Source organism: Lampetra planeri, chromosome 34 (assembly GCF_965212315.1).
Source record: "Lampetra planeri chromosome 34, kcLamPlan1.2.h2, whole genome shotgun sequence".
Classification (NCBI taxonomy): Eukaryota; Metazoa; Chordata; class Hyperoartia; order Petromyzontiformes; family Petromyzontidae; genus Lampetra; species Lampetra planeri.
In genome coordinates, this window is record NC_136140.1 from 11,003,373 (window position 1) to 11,021,319 (window position 17,947).

At 49.6% G+C, this 17,947-nt stretch overlaps 1 protein-coding gene across 1 annotated transcript; it reads right to left on the reverse strand.

Annotated features, from left to right (window-relative positions):
• Window positions 1-5,831: 5,831 nt before the first annotated feature.
• LOC144730150 (mRNA export factor GLE1-like) lies at window positions 5,832-17,608 on the reverse strand. The gene is made up of 15 exons (XM_078610736.1): window positions 17,078-17,608; window positions 15,255-15,399; window positions 14,430-14,611; window positions 13,316-13,498; window positions 12,392-12,446; window positions 11,822-11,885; window positions 11,427-11,542; window positions 11,036-11,105; window positions 10,703-10,845; window positions 10,106-10,296; window positions 9,843-9,972; window positions 9,514-9,618; window positions 9,242-9,324; window positions 8,701-8,764; window positions 5,832-7,295 (listed from the first exon to the last, which is right to left on the reverse strand). The coding sequence occupies exons 1-15, from the start codon at window positions 17,128-17,130 to the stop codon at window positions 7,227-7,229; spliced, it is 1,653 nt and encodes a 550-aa protein (XP_078466862.1). The 5' UTR covers window positions 17,131-17,608; the 3' UTR covers window positions 5,832-7,226.
• Between the last annotated feature and the right edge of the window lie 339 nt (window positions 17,609-17,947).

The window sequence follows — 17,947 nt, forward strand, 5'->3', positions numbered from 1 at the left end:
ATAAATGTTTTCTCCTACAACATCAGAGTGCAGCGCCACATTAAATACGCACTACAATGACAATAGTTTAAAGCGATTTGAAGCATCTTCTTGGTTCTTTCGGTAAAGTCATGTAGAATGAAAATAATAAAATAATAAAAATAAAATAATTCTCACGACGTTTCGGCCACAACGCAAGCAGCCGTCCTCAGGTGGAGAGCAGGTCTGTCGAGTAGACAGAGTCTGAATGACACACTCCAGGTTTGGAGCGACTCTTTAAGCTGGGATGGAGGGGGGAAGGGCGCCTTGACAAAATCATTTGCATATCAAGAGGAATTTAGCATATTTATTGGAAATGCAGATATGCGATTAGTACTACTTGTGAAATGCGTAGCATGTTTTATTTTTAGGGGGGGGGGGCAGAGCTTTGTGACGTCATATTTGAGGGGGGGGGTCTGACTTTTTGTGACGCCGTGTGACGAGGTGGGGGGGTCCAAAATCGTCCAAAATCGCGTGACCTCATTTATGGACGGCCCCTTTCACCAGCTCTTGTCACTGGGAATCACACATCCAGTTCTGTGCGGCGGCAGGTAGCAAGGATGGTGAGTGGGCGGCGGTTTTTGCCACTGCCCAAAACACGAAGCCGCTAAAACAGTCATAAAGAAAATTCTAAAAACAAAATAAATAAGACGAGTTGAAGATGAGAAGTAGAAGAAGGGACGGTGAATGGAGAGGTGAAGAAGGTACACGATGGTGGTGGTGATTTGGTGACGGATCAAGGGCTATCAGCAGCCTGCTGGGGTGGCGTTATCGCCATCCGTTATGGCGGTGCAAGGACCCTTCTGTCTGCCCAAGGGGAGTGTGCTCCACTTGAACTGGGAGGCAACACGCCAATCACACGGCTCCAACAGGGTTGCTACTCAACATAACACTTTATCTGGACCCCAACAGGGTAACCACATAACTAGACCCCAACAGGGTAACTACCTCGCTAGACCCCAACAGGGTAACTACATAACTAGACCCCAACAGGGTAACTACATAACTAGACCCCAACAGGGTAACTACCTTGCTAGACCCCAACAGGGTAACTACCTCGCCAGACCCCAACAGGGTAACTACCTAGCTAGACCCCAACAGGGTAACTACATAACTCGACCCCAACAGGGTAACTACATAACTAGACCCCAACAGGGTAACTACATAACTAGACCCCAACAGGGTAACTACATAACTAGACCCCAACAGGGTAACTACCTCGCTAGACCCCAACAGGGTAACTACATAACTAGACCCCAACAGGGTAACTACATAACTAGACCCCAACAGGGTAACTACCTTGCTAGACCCCAACAGGGTAACTACCTCGCCAGACCCCAACAGGGTAACTACCTAGCTAGACCCCAACAGGGTAACTACATAACTCGACCCCAACAGGGTAACTACATAACTAGACCCCAACAGGGTAACTACCTCGCTAGACCCCAACAGGGTAACTACATAACTAGACCCCAACAGGGTAACTACCTCGCTAGACCCCAACAGGGTAACTACATAACTAGACCCCAACAGGGTAACTACATAACTAGACCCCAACAGGGTAACTACATAACTAGACCCCAACAGGGTAACTACCTAGCTAGACCCCAACAGGGTAACTACATAACTAGACCCCAACAGAGTAACTACATAACTAGACCCCGACAGGGTAACTACATAACTAGACCCCAACAGAGTAACTACATAACTAGACCCCAACAGGGTAACTACATAACTAGACCCCGACAGGGTAACTACATAACTAGACCCCGACAGGGTAACTACATAACTAGACCCCGACAGGGTAACTACATAACTAGACCCCAACAGAGTAACTACATAACTAGACCCCAACAGGGTAACTACATAACTAGACCCCGACAGGGTAACTACATAACTAGACCATAACATGGTAACTACATAACTAGACCCCGACAGGGTAACTACATAACTAGACCCCAACAGAGTAACTACATAACTAGACCCCAACAGGGTAACTACATAACTAGACCCCGACAGGGTAACTACATAACTAGACCCCAACATGGTAACTACATAACTAGACCCCAACAGGGTAACTACCTATCTAGACCCCAACAGGGTAACTACCTCGCTAGACCCCAACAGGGTAACTACCTCGCTAGACCCCAACAGGGTAACTACCTCGCTAGACCCCAACAGGGTAACTACCTCGCTAGACCCCAACAGGGTAACTACCTCGCTAGACCCCAACAGGGTAACTACCTCGCTAGACCCCAACAAGGTAACTACCTCGCTAGACCCCAACAGGGTAACGACTTAACCGGGTCAGACAGTAACGCTCTGCCGGACCCACGATGCCCAACGTGACGACCAAAGACCAAAGATCGAAGCGACGTCGCATCCCGAGGGGATGATTCCAGGAGACCGCCCCGCTCGGCTCTCAGGGCCCTCACCTCTGGGCGTGGCCTCCCTCCGCCCTCGGGCACGCCCCCTTCATTATCCCCTCCTTGTCACGTGCCCTCTCGGGTCCCCCATGCCCAGGGGTGGGGAACCTTTTTTCGCCCAAACGACGGCCGCCGGACGTGAAACACGAGCGTGTGGACGGACAGACAGACTTGTCGACCTTCGTTAAGCAACACGAAACATTATCAAACCACGTGCAAAAACGTCGCCGAGCCTTTGTTTTGTGTATCCAGCACGATGACACGTGCACGCATGTGCACATCGATCAGCACCAACGAGAACCAACTCGTCATCCAGCAGTGGAGAGAGAGAACGAGCCACCGCGCCGTCAGCTACAGAGAACGAGCCGCCGCTCCGTCAGCTACTGCTTGCCACATGCCCCCCCCCCCGACCCCCTTGACTCCTCTCCCCCCCATAACACCCTATATAAACACGTTGTCTCGCATTGTCTCTCTTCAAACGCCTCAGTCATTTTGCTGGAGCAGTCAACACCTGATGACGGTTGCTTGTGTTGCTTCCGAAACGTCGTGATTTAATTGATTTGTTTTCTCTTTTTAACCTTTCTGAGACCACCGTAGCGGATTGCAACTGCACCCGCTGGTGCTGTGGTGGTGGTGGCTCGCGCTGAACGTGACCGACGCGCACGGCCACCTCCACTGCTCGACATCTTCGATCTCCGTCCGTCGCGAGTGGACTCATGGCGCGATGGCTTAGAAGGAACTCCGCTTTGGGAGAGTGAGTGGAGGTCGCTTCAGCCTGGTCACACGGGGCATGGAGTACCACGTGTCGGCAAAGGGTCTTCGTGCACGAAGAAACTAATAAACGTGTTCAGAGTAAAGGTTTCTCGAGGTTAGATTATGTAAATATAAATTAGTCGTTAACCCACCAGCACCCGACAGATCCAATTAGTGAGGTCTGTCACCTTAACAAGACGTGCCAATTAGTTACTACAACAGCACGAACCGGTTGTGTGTTGGAGAGTAAACCCGGAACATTTACAATTTGAGTACTGTACGATGTTTCGCTGGTGATTTATAACCACCTTCATCAGGCGATTTGCCAGAATTATGGGTGTGTCGTTTAGTGGTGGGTTAACGACATTTATATTTATAGGATCTAAGCCAAAAAATAAATATGATGAATGATATTGGTCGCTAAAGCCTACCACGTGTTAAACTGATAAACACGTGTGATTAAAAGTGGGGATCATAATGTATGATTCATGTAAAGATAATGAAGGTTTAAGTGAGATTATGGGTGAAGGTTGGGCATTATTTTAGCGAGTGGAATAACCGAAGTTTGTTTCCATCGGTACAGGGATAGAGTGTTGCCCCCGTGCGCACGTGAGGTTTCTCCAGGTGCTTGGGTTTCTTCCCCACGTTGTATAATAAACACTCATAATCAATTGGCAAAATAAAACCTCTTAAAATATGAACCCAATGTAGGAGGACCTCTCAGTGTGGCTCTCCTGGATAACTAAATAAGTAAATTGTTATCGTGCATTGAAGAGGAGGGGCCTAGAGAGGAGGCTGGTGCTTCAACCATACACTCGTGTCGACTATGGAAAATTAAAGTAGAGAATCAAACAAATACGGCAGCATGCAGCAACAAGTAACGACGCAGATTTGGCCACAAGCCCACTAGTAACGTTTATATCAGGGGTGTTAGGCTCAGGGTTAGGGGTTTGGGGGGGTTAGTGTTGTGGTTGTGGTTGAGTGGCCAACGAGTAAGTTTATACGACGGTGGTTAGGGGTCCGAGTTAGCTGTGGTTACTTGTCACCCTCTCGTGGACATATTCAGTACTCTCTTACAGACTCACCGTTTAGTGCTCATCGTTAGCGGTTAGGGTCAAGGGTTACAGTCATTCGGGTGAAGGGTTTAGAGGTGAAGGTTAGAGATGAGTGTTGTGGCTCTAAGTCGCAGACACGAGCTGAACCATATTTGTCTCTGCACATAAACGATGCAAGTGTTTTACGCAGCATTGGTTGAACAACAAGCAATACTCTGGACAGGTTTGACCCTCAATGTTTCATCGCTTGAATCAATGCTTGTAAACTACCAGATGTGACAGGCAAGGCCCCACTCTGTCAGATATGGGTCCGAGTTGAGTGCAAAACTCCACGCAGCAATGCATTGGCTCAACACCTGACCCTGTTGATGTTACAATGCAGTACACCTGCACAGGATGCCTTCTTGTTCACAAATCTATTCCAACAGATTATTTGTCCGTGCTGCGTTGACAGTGGCGAACAAGGACGATTAACAACAAACACGACTCAACACACTCATCAATGACACCGTCTTAAATGGAAAATAAACATTAGGCGTCTGTTTCTCAGCACTGGCGGTTGTTGTCCAGACCAGTGGCTCGTCCCTTTGACAGCCGGGACCACAATCCCCGTGCACGCCTCCGTAGCAGCTCCTCGCTCCTCGTGCTCAGGCACCCCCAAACCCCCCCCCCAACCCCCTGTTCCGAGAGAGAGACGCAGACTCCGTATGGCAACCCATGATGTTTGGAATAGCCGAGCAGCGTTTGGGACAACACCTTACCACACTTGCCCTACTCTAAATCACTTTTGGGCCTCAAATCTCTTCACGTTTACGTGCAATGTATCGTTCTTCTTTGCACACTTTAAGTTATTTACTTACATATTGTGTTAATCTCGCCTCGTGTTCTGTGTGCTGATTGTGCCATGATGTTGATGCATGACCTTGCCATTCGGAACTTGACCTTATACACAGGACCATTTACACTGCACTCTGTACACTGCACTCTGCATCCTGGAACCTGCACACTGGACCCTGTACACGGAACCCTGTACGTGTTAATGAATGGTTTGTTCGCGTTCTGCTTACGGCAGTGTCCAGGTGTCTATGGTACAACCAGATCCCCATCGGAAGCGAGCGTGTATTGCACATTGGGTTTTACAGGAGCCAAAATAATCCGGTCGCTTGGCGTCACTGCTGCTTAGTTGTGATCGACTGTTATTGTTGGAGGTAGTGGTATAGTGGAGGTCTGATGGAGGTGGTGGCATGGTGGAGGTGGGGGCCTGGTGGAGGTGGCGGTGTCGTGAGTGTGGCGGTGTGGTGGTGGTAAAGGTGGTAGTGTTGTGGAGGTGGTGATGTAGTGGAGGTGGTGCGTGGTGGTGTTGTAGTGGTGGTGGGTGGTGGTTTGGAGGTGGTGTAGTGGTTATTGCCGCTGTCTTGCCCCATATCAAGGCCCGGTTGGTGTGTCATGCCCAGTGAGTTTTTGTTTTGCTATTCATCTTCGTGATTATTTGTGCGTGTTTTGCAGTTAGTTTTTGCTGTTTACACACCAGGAACACAAACCATTGTGGATATTGCATACAAGCAACCATGACAAAATGTAACAATTTCAGGATTTTTATTTCATTTACGAATAAATAATTTACAGTTGAACACGTAGGGTTTCGCGACCACAATCATCCATAATACAGGTTTTTTTTTGTTATATCGCGTAAATATATAAATGCGTCAATATACCCGCCACCACCTGACACAGCCAACTAGTAAGGGTTGTCACGTAAACAGAACGTACCAATTCGTCACTAGTACAGCACATCGATGTGTTGGAGAGCCAAGCCACAACATTTACAATCTGAGTACCGTGACGTTTCGCCAGTAATTACAACGAGCTTCATCAGGCGACAGCCAGATTTGTGGAGAAATCCTCCTGTTTTGTTAAATAGAGGGGTAGATGTGATGACATCACTTGTGTGCCGTTCTTGCGCGAAGTGGGGGAAGGATGACGTAATGCATATACATTACTGTGGGTACCCATTGCCGTTGGGGTTATCTCAATGGTACTCAATGCACATGATGCAAGGCTATTGTTCTTGTACATCCTGCTGATTGTGTGTAATAAAATAGCCGTACCAACGGTAATCACTATTGAAGCATGGTGACCTGCATTTAAACAATGTATCATTTGATGATTCGCTTACAAGCAGCACTAAATCTGTCGCTATCCGGTTCAAGTTATTTTTTTATTTCTCACTTCGAAATATTTTCTAATTAGTCTTGGCCAGTAGTAACTATTAGTAACTAGTTTTGCAAGACTAATTAGAGAATCGATTGAAATTGATAAAAATAAAAATAATTTAACCGTTCGGATAGCTCCAGACTTAGTGTTACTGCTGCTTGGAAGCAAATCATCAAATAATAGATTGTTTAAATGCATGCCTATACAGGTCACCATGCCTCAATAGTGATTACCGTCGGTACGGCTATTTTAGTATACACAATAGGGCAGGAAGTACAAGAGCAATGGGCTTGCATAATGCTCGTACATAATGTACATTGATTGCCTTATAAATAACCCAAACGTCAATGGCTATCCAGTCATTTAAATGCATTCATGAATGCCCCCCCCCGCGCCCACTTCGTGCAAGAAGAACACACAAGTGTTTTCATCACATCTCCCCCTCTATTTAAGGAACGGAACAGGATTTCTCCATGAATCTGGCTGTAGCCTGATGAGGCTCGTTGTAATTACTGACGAAAAGTCGTACACAGATTGTAAATGTTGTGGCTTTGCTCTCCAACAAAGCGGTGTGCTGTACTAGTGACGAATTTGCATGTTCTGTTTACATGACAAACCTTACAAATTGTCTGTGTCCGGTGGTGGCGGGTTCAACGACACATTCATACACTTACGCGATCTAACCTAGAAAACCTGTATTATGGGAATTACTTACATAAAAATATATTTACATAATGTACAGGTGTGAAGGGTGATCTTGTTAAGCCTTCCAAAATTCTTCTGAGAGATGCCCGCTTGGCAAAGGAATCTCCCGCTTAACAAAACAGTCCTGCAGGCAAACACAACACACACACAGGGATTAATGTGAACACTCCTGGCAGCCCGGCAGCCCAGCAGCCCCACGTGGGTTTTGAAGGGCCAACCAGTGGCAGCGTGCCAATAGAATGCCTCGCTCTGGTCTCTTGAGTGCTGTTAAAGTGAATAGTTTACAAAGTTATTTTAATGTAGCTGCTGATTCTTGTGCAGGAAGCAATGCACGCCGGTCAGAGGCTTTTTCAGCCCAAAGCGAACTTGTAGAGAAGTTCTAGACGCGTGCGTGGTTGTTCTATTTGTGTGTTTATTGATCAGTCCGGCACACACGTTAAGAGTTGCCTGGCAAATGTCCCGATCCACCATCGAGCTCTTCCCTCAACCCTTCCCCCTGCCTTTCCCCTTCAACCCTCCTGGCCAATCACCTTTCAACCATCCTCTTGCATTCAAGTGTGAGGTAGATGATCGTAATGACCTCACCCACCAACCCTGGTGTAATGCGGTTGGGAATTATGTCATTTGTGAGTTATACACAAGCCTGGGGTAGGACTGGCACACATCCCTGATGATGTGCTAGAAACCCCGTGTGAAGGGGAGACCTGCTGATTCAGGCAATTAACTATTAACCCTCCCTTTGTGTGTACGCATGCCACGATGAGAGGAGAATTACTCATTTATTTCTGGGAAGTGTTTCCCAACTTCCCGATACGGAAAAATTTGCATTAAGTGACTAAGTGGATATGGGGCTAATTATGTGTTCGAGTACAAAGCCAGCACCACTCAGATCCTGGGTTTGAATTGAGGTTTCAGCCACCTGTGATTAAACCGGAGTCTCAAGTGTAGCGAGTTAAAGGTATTATCCTGGTCACAGATAACTTCACGAAAAAAATACCTTTGTTCAACTCAGGTTTTCATCTAATTGGATTTTCGAACTATAACATTCATGTGATTGACATGTACTTACAAATGCTTTGACAATAATTACACCCACACACATGGTACTAACTATGCCCCGAATGAATGTAACTTCGGCCACATTGAGTGTTAACACTACTTCAGGATGGCCGTTTTGGGATGTTTGGCGAATTCCGTAAAGGCAAGTTTGTCGATTGGGAAGAATCCAGAGTCTCCGGAGAAAACCCGCAACATATTTGGATAAAACACAGCTCCGCACAGTTAAGTTAAATATGCTGCTGTAGTGACGTCTCCTGACCACCTCGCAATGTGCCCACTCAGGATAAAGATGGCTATTGCTGAGAGTATGGATAAAGGGAGCTCCTGAGTGACTTCAGATATCATTATGTGATGTCAACTTCCGCGGCTGTTATGACTTAAGGTAATGTTACACATATTGCTGTGCGAGTCTTGACAACGACACTGGAATAAATATGTATGTGTCAAAGTTGTGTCGTCAAAGCCGGTACCTCGAGGAACAGCCTCAGTCTGACCACAGCTCCCATCTGCTGCGGGATGGACACCTTCTCAATTCTGCAGGACAAGAACAGATGCAGCGAGTTTAGTTGCACATCCATCGATTCTTACAAACTCCCGGCTCCAGTCCATAACCGGTGAGCATCACCAACCACAGCTTGAAGCTCGTTCAGAGACACACTGTCACGGGAGCCTGCTGTCGACAGCTGACTTCAGTCACGTCGATCACATCGCTACTGCCTCCCTGCCAATTGCTGTGGGTGCAAAACTGGGCTGGTGAAGAGTCTTCCAAGAGCCAGAGTTTATGATCCGCAGGGGAAAGTTACGGCTGTGCAAGGAGCCTTTTGTTTGTACAAGTGCAATGCTACTTTGATATTAGCTGGTTACTTGACAAGGTGATTCAGTCTATTGCCACAAAATACAACTCAGAAAGCAAATCGCGACTTCAGGCGTCAATGCAAGGAACACGTGCAAATACAAATGTCTCTGTGAAGGGGAGATGGAAACTAGGTTCTGCCACTGGGTGAGAGGTACCTTGGGATGTATTCTTTCCTTAACACATCGAGCAGCTCCCAGAGCTGATCGCCATATGCAACCTCCATGGCACTGCCTGCCACCTGCTCACACACGCCAGGAGCACGTCAATAAGTCACAGGGCAGCCTCGTCTCTATCACAATGCTTGTGCGCCGTGTGCTCGTGCGTGTGCTCGTGTGTGCTCGTGCGTGCGCTGTGTGCCCGTGCGTGCGCTGTGTGAGCGAGCTGTGTGCTCATGCCAGTGTGCTCTCGTGCGTGCTCTCCTGCGTACCTCCAGAAAGCCGAAGAGCACGGTGGGGGTGACATTGGCCATGGGCTCCATATCCAGGACCTGCGTGAGCCAGGACCAGCCGTGACTCACGCCGTGGGGGTGGCTCTGCGATTCACACACACGGCACGCGTGGGGTAGGAGGAGGGTGGCAGGTGTGGGAGGGATTCGTCAATTTAAAATCCCATTCTCGTACTTGCGCTACACGGAGCCAATGGCTTACGATTTAAGCAAATCGCATGCAAACAATGTTACACGTACACTAGCAGAGCGAACCAAACTGTACGTGACGAAGAGAGTGAGGTCTGATTCTTGGAGCAAGGTGAGGCTACCTTGTCGCCACTGGAGGTGGACACGGGCGCAGAGACGATGGCCGCGTACAGGCGCGCCATGCCCGAAATTCTCTGCAGGAACAAGTCTTCATCCTCTAGTGTCCCATCCTCGAAGCGGTAACCGAGGATCCTGCGGGTGATGGGGGGAGACACGGGCGTCACGCACATGCCATGTGCACCCATTGCCCTCACCGCTCACCCCCCACCCCCCACCCACCACCCCCCACCCCCCACCCACCACCCCATGTCCCCAGTGCCCTCACCTGAAAGCGTCTTCCTGGCTCTGCCCAGGCGTGGGACGAGGGAAGAAAGGGCCCATGTAGGGGCACTTGCTCAGCAGGTGAGCGAGCAGGAGCTCCCCGAGGGCTGGGTGGCGGTGCCACAGTTCCACGGTGACAGCCGCGATGGGGAACGCCGCCGCGTGGTTCCACCCCACCTCCTCCTCGCTCTGCTTCTGTAGTGGCAGAGACGCACGGGGAGTGAGGGTGAGGTGAAAAAACCTGAACAACCGAAGAAAACCAATTTTCTGTACTTATTTAGTTTGTGATAAATAATCTTTCTCATTTAGCTTTCCCAATTAAACGTGCAACATTTTGCAAGAGGAGCCCCGTTGAAAAAAATCCTTAATGAGACGAATTGTGGCTTTCTGGTATAAGAAGCATCGATGAATGAACCGTGAGAATAAATGAAAACACATTCAAGTCAATTGATCCTAGCAGCGACCACACAGGCAAAGGTGAGAAGCAGATGTCGGTAGATGACGGCGATAACGACGGTGGTAACGTGGAGGTGCGTGCATGCGAAATGCATTTGAATGCGAGGCAAGAGGCGGGGCTTTGCGAGGGGGCATGTCGACGTACCACAAGCCTCTCAGTCACCCGGTGCAGGACATAGAGCAGGCCCTGCGGGTGGTCCGACACGTTGGTGGAGCGCGTGCCCGACACGACGGCCTTGCCGCTCAACAGCAAGTCCAGCTTGCCGGTGATGACGCGCAGGTGAGAACCTGCACACGAGGACACGGGGGGGGGGCACAGGTAGAAACAGGGGGACGTGTGTTATATAATAGCGCTGCACTACCGCAGTCGTGACACAATGGCTGCCATTCAAGCTGCTTGATTGTGCGTCTACACTGTGGGAGCTGGGGCAGACTGAGACTCGACGTTTCAAGAGAGATGGGAGGGGACGGCCCTCACCAGATGTGTTGGAGATTTGGTTGACGGGCATTGATGAGGCCTTGGCCAGCTCGAACTTCATGACCTTGGTCTGCCCATCGCGCACACACACAGGTACACTCACACTATTAAAACTCAACTATTAAACTAACACTAGTTTTATTTAACCAGGTAAGGCCTACTGAGCTATATAGCTCTTTTTCAGAAGAGACTCGGCTACAACTGCTAGCTCCACTAAGTGAAATATCGCATGGATATTTATAGCAGCCAAATACTCTAATACACACGTCTCTAAATGTGGAGGGAAAAACCGGAGGACCTGGAGAAAAATCCATGCAATCATGAGAATATGTGACCTGCAAATATACAGTATTTGTCAGATTCGGGATTGAACTCGCGACCTCCCGCATACCTCGAGGTCCTGGCTGCCGTTGAGCTCCTTGAGGCTCTCCACCGTCTCCGCCAAGTGACGCTGCAGCTCGTCGTGGCGGCGCTGTGGGACGCTGCTCTCCGCCCACTCTCCACCCGCTGTGGCAGACGATGCAACACACAGCCCGTTATAACCAGGGACCCACACACAGCCCGTTATAACCAGGGACCCACACACCACCCATTAAAACCAGGGACCCACACACCACCCATTAAAACCAGGGACCCACACACCACCCATTAAAACCAAGGTTCCACATATGGGTCATAATTCCCAGGGTCCCACACATAACTCCTTATAACCAAAGACCCACACACGGTCCATTATAACCGGAAATCCACACACGGCCCGTTATAACAGAGGGAATGACGCCTCACCTTGCTCCAGCGGCTCGCACTCGTGTGCCAGACACGGTGCATCCTCGCCACCATCTCCGATGCTCTGCAGACAGAAAACCGCACCAAACCACGCTGTGTTTTATAAGGGTGTGGCGTCAAATGCATTCTCATAGCTGATGAATGTTTTCCGACTTAAAAAAAATCAAAGGACACGTATGTGTTTCACAGCCTATGGAGAAATTAACGTTTTAGTTCATCGGCCTATGAGCTTGTGGGACCAATGTTTTCCATCAGGGAATCTCTGGGCCGGTGTTGATGATCCGAGTCTCGTCAGCAGGGTATGCCGGAATGTCGTGTAGATGGGTGCCAAGGTTGCGTGTTCGGGCTATGCCGCACGTTTGAAACGTCGTTACAAACGTACAGTCCGGAAGCCCTGATAGCCCCCTCCAATGAATCTAGCCTTTGCTGGGAATCCAACTGAGGTTGCTGGGTTCGCAGCGCAGCGTGCAAACTGCTGTGCCAAACTACCAAAGCAAGTGGCATAACAAATGTTACGTGATAATTGGTGACCAGGCTGAGACTCTAAACTCGCTGCACCAAGACTCTCACCATGATTCCAGAGCAGCATTCCTCAGTGATGATCTCGAGGATAACATTCTCAGAGCTGAAACGAAACAACAAATGATCACAAAAGTGTTTGCTAGTGTCATTCTACGTACCCTTACGCTAGCTGGAACCAACACCATTGTACACGAGCGCTAGCTGACACTCACACTCATACATGAGCCTACACAAAGACTCACACCTACACTCCCTCGCACCTACTCACACCTACACTCCCTCGCACCTACTCACTCCCTCGCACCTACTCACTCCCTCACACCTACACTCACTCACACCTACACTCACTCACTCACACCTACACTCACTCACACCTACACTCCCTCACACCTGCACTCACACTCACTCACACCTACACTCACTCACACCTACACTCACACTCACTCACACTCACACTCACTCACACCTACACTCACTCACACCTACACTCACTCCTACACTCACACCTACACTCCCTCACACCGACACTCACTCACACCTACACACACTCACACCTACACACACTCACACCTACACTCACTCACACCTACACTCACACCTACACTCACACCTACACTCACACCTACACTCACTCTCACTCACACCTACACTCACACCTACACTCACACTCACTCACACCTACACTCACACCTACACTCACACCTACACTCACACTCACTCACACCTACACTCACACCTACACTCACACCTACACTCCCTCACACCTACACTCCCTCACACCTACACTCACTCACACCTCACACTCACTCACACCTACACACACTCACACCTACACACACTCACACCTACTCACACCTATGCTGGCCCAAACCTACAGTAATTGTCTAACTGCCTGTCCAGACGACCGGTGCTCCCTAACCAGACCCCAGCGCCCACCGCTACCGCTGCTGCATCTCCCACTCCCCTCCCTACCTGACTTGCGGCTCATTGTCGCGTCGCTCCGCCTCCTCCACGCTGGGTCCCTTCTCCTCGACCAGGAGAAGGGGTGTCTCAGCGAAGGCGTGGGGGGGCTCGATATCCCCATCGGGCAATGGTCGTCCAGCGATTCCAGAGCAGCATTCCTCAGTGATGATCTCGAGGATAACATTCTCAGAGCTGAAACGAAACAACAAATGATCACAAAAGTGTTTGCTAGTGTCATTCTACGTACCCTTACGCTAGCTGGAACCAACACCATTGTACACGAGCGCTAGCTGACACTCACACTCATACATGAGCCTACACAAAGACTCACACCTACACTCCCTCGCACCTACTCACACCTACACTCCCTCACACCTACTCACTCCCTCGCACCTACTCACTCCCTCGCACCTACTCACTCCCTCACACCTACACTCACTCACACCTACACTCACTCACTCACACCTACACTCACTCACTCACACCTACACTCACTCACACCTACACTCCCTCACACCTGCACTCACACTCACTCACACCTACACTCACACTCACTCACACCTACACTCACTCCTACACTCACACCTATACTCACTCACACCTACACACACTCACACTCACACCTACACTCACACCTACACTCACACCTACACTCACACCTACACTCACACCTACACTCACACCTACACTCACACCTACACTCACACCTACACTCCCTCACACCTACACTCCCTCACACCTACACTCACTCACACCTACACTCACTCACACCTACACTCACTCACACCTACACTCACACTTACCTACACTCACTCACACCTACACTCACACTCACTCACACCTAAACTCACTCACACCTACACTCACACTCACTCACACCTACACTCACACCTACACTCACACCTACACTCACACCTACACTCCCTCACACCTACACTCACTCACACCTCACACTCACTCACACCTACACACACTCCCACCTACACACACTCACACCTACTCACACCTATGCTGGCCCAAACCTACAGTAATTGTCTAACTGCCTGTCCAGACGACCGGTGCTCCCTAACCAGACCCCAGCGCCCACCGCTACCGCTGCTGCATCTCCCACTCCCCTCCCTACCTGACTTGCAGCTCATTGTCGCGTCGCTCCGCCTCCTCCACGCTGGGTCCCTTCTCCTCGACCAGGAGAAGGGGTGTCTCAGCGGAGGCGTGGGGGGGCTCGACATCCCCATCGGGCAATGGTCGTCCAGCGATGTCAAGTGGGGAGAGCGGCACAATGACCTGGCACTCTGCCGGCGCCTCCTGTCGAGGGAATCACGTTCTTGGTTTACGCACCAGATAGAGAGTGCACACGTGTAGTGCAGAAATAAGGGAGCGCAAGCTAAAGTGTGCACCAAGACGCGTAGAAACTCACGTTTGAACCATCCAATTGGCCGTTCCGATGAACGGGATTGTGCAGGATACATTGCGAGAACAGATGGACGGGGTTGGTAATTGAATGGCAGCCAACAAGGAAAGAGGACGGCCACCGCGGAGATGGAGCAATGAGTTCAGTGCTCGTGCAGGAGCCAGAAACATTGCGGCTTTGCGTGAATGTGATGGGGAGTGATGATGTGTGTCGGGCCGTCATTTGGGAGTGGATAGAAAATAGCTGGTGATGATATGATGACAGAGGAATCATTCAACAATTGTCAGTTATATAATAATCAGCCATAGTCAAACTGATGTTGGATGAAGGCCTCCCCAATCTGTCACTCCCTCTCACAGTCCGACAATGCAAAATAATTCTCTCAGTCAGACAATGCAAAAGAGTCCAGCTGGCACCTACACACAAACTTATTTTATAATTCCATCTCCGCGGTGGATGTGTTATATGTCGGTTACCATGTGGCTGAATGCACGAGATGTTGTGTTCGTGTGAGACGATGATGGTGATGATTCTTACCTTTCCACACGAGCCTGAGGTGGCTGCACCTTCCTGCACCACCGGTGACGCCGAGCGTTCGGTGGTGGTGGGAGAGGATGCATCGGCGTCGTCATCAAGGCCATTCTTGGCACGGTTATGCCTGCAGCGGTGTTTCTTACAATGTCTGCAATACGTGATTCGATTTTAATATCAGCATTGAGTTCGTCCAAGCAATGGATGTCAATCTCATAAAACATGTGGCATTTCACCAAGGCTGTAGCCATGGGGGGGGGGGGGGGGCAAATCTTCCAGGGGGTCTGGAGGTCCCCCCCCAGAAAAGAAAATCTAAATTTGAAAACTAATTTCCTGCCTAAAATATTAGAAAATTCACTAACACATGGGATGGACTTTTTATTTATTTGTTTACAACAATGTCTAATAGTGTATTATATTACATTGCTCTGTTTTTTATTTTTTACCATTTCTTGTTTCATTGTAAGTAATGGCAGAGATTAGGGATTTATAAAGTACAACCATAACCACAATCATATAAACAGAAATCTATTTTATAGCAATATATTTCGGGGGGACATTTTAAGCATATTTGAATATTGGCCTTGCATTTCACCAGTATTGGTTCAAGCAAGCCCGACGTTGGCGATGAGACAGTGAATGTAACAACCTGCCCAGTATATTTGTTTGCTCCAACGCTGATGAAAGTGTGGATTCTCAGAAGCAGCATTTGTTGTCACTGTGAATGAGCGCGATCAGAGCTTGGATCAGCGACCACTGATCACAGCAGGTGCTGGAGACTGCGGGGGCTGCAATGTGATCTGTAGGTCTGTGCAGAAACATCGTTGTACTGCACTTACATACTCCACCTATGCTGTGCCCCGCCTTCACAACCCCGCACTGCCCAGAGTGGTGAAGTATGAATTTCGATTTAAAGCTTTCGTGACTGCAGGGATTCATCTTCTTGGTTCTTTCGGTAAAGTCACGTAGAAGGGAAGTAATAAAATAGTAAAAATAAAACATAATAAAATAATTCTCACGACGTTTCGGCCACAACGCAAGCAGCCGTCCTCAGGTGAAGAACATGTCTGTCGATAAGACAGAGTCTAAATGACACGTCTTAGGCTTGGAGTGTCTATTTAAGCTGTGAGGGAGGAGGAAGAGAGCCTTCATTTAGACTCTGTCTTCCTCCTCCCCCCTCACAGCTTAAATAGACACTCCAAGCCTAAGACGTGTCATTTAGACTCTGTCTTATCGACAGACATGTTCACCTGAGGACGGCTGCTTGCGTTGTGGCCGAAACGTCGTGAGAATTATTTTATTATTTTTATTTTTATTATTTTATTACTTCCCTTCTACGTGACTTTACCGAAAGAACCAAGAATATGAATTTCGATTTAAAGCTTTCGTGACTGCAGGGATTCATCTTCTTGGTTCTTTCGGTAAAGTCACGTGACTTTACCGAAAGAACCAAGAAGATGGTGAAGTATGGTCAAATAACCCCCACGACCCACACGGTGTGAGGGGGGGGGTCCTCATCCAGCAGTAGAGTGACTCAAATAAGACGCGAGACCGTGGATAAGTTGTGGGATGAGGAGGCTACGATTATAACAATGGTCACCACCAACCCCTCCCCAGTGTTTATACTGCGGAGCTTTAGCGTCCGACTCACACGGGGAGCGGCGTGGGGCTTTAGCGTCCGACTCACACGGGGCCCGCGTGAGGCTTTAGCGTCCGACTCACACGGGGCCGGCATGGGGCATTAGCGTCCGACTCACACGGGGAGCGGCGTGGGGCTTTAGCGTCCGACTCACACGGGGAGCGGCGTGGGGCTTTAGCGTCCGACTCACCTCTTCTTGCTGGGACGCTCGCGCTGCGGAGTCCGGGAGAAGCACGCTCCCATGGCGGGGCCGCTCGTCCGCACGGGGGGGAGGGAGGGGGCACGAGAGGCGAGTCGAGGCGGTACAACGCAAAGATCGAAGATCGCCCTTCGGGTACCGACGAAGATCGCCGACGAGGAGGATCAAGATTGAGGAGTAAGAATCAAGATTGAGGAGGAGGATGAAGATTGAGGAGAAGGATCAAGATGTAGGAGGAAGATGAGGATCAAGATTGAGAAGGAGGATGAAGATTGAGGAAGATGAGGATCAAGATTGAGGAGGAGGAGGAGGTTCGATCGGATGAGGATCAAGATTGAGGCGCGCTGCTGCTTTCCACCTGCCCAGCCCTGCGTCAAGTGAGGCCACGCCCACAGCCCACGTGACCACGCCCACACCCACAGGCCACGCCTACAATCCATGTCACTACGCCCACAGCCAGCAGGCCACGCCCACAGGTCACGCCCGCAGCCCACAGGTTACGCCCACAGGCCACGTGACCACGCCCACAGACCACGCCCACAGACCACAGGCCACGCCCCGCGCCGCCCACGTGACCACCACTCGATTAATCGATTAACAACGAATCGAGTCCTCATCGCACCCTGATCGACTCAGGTTCGCAGCGTTATTTGGTTGAACTCCAACTGCGGCTGTCCTATCGATGAAGGTCCGCCATGAGACGTCCCCTGTTTATTTTTCAAATGTTTTGTTTGTAAACGGAGACGGAATGACACATGATTAATAATCGACTCACGTTAACACTACCCGAGATAAATCGATTGCACTATTTGAATCGAATCGCCACCGCGAAAATGTCTCTCTCACCTGACAATGAGGCTT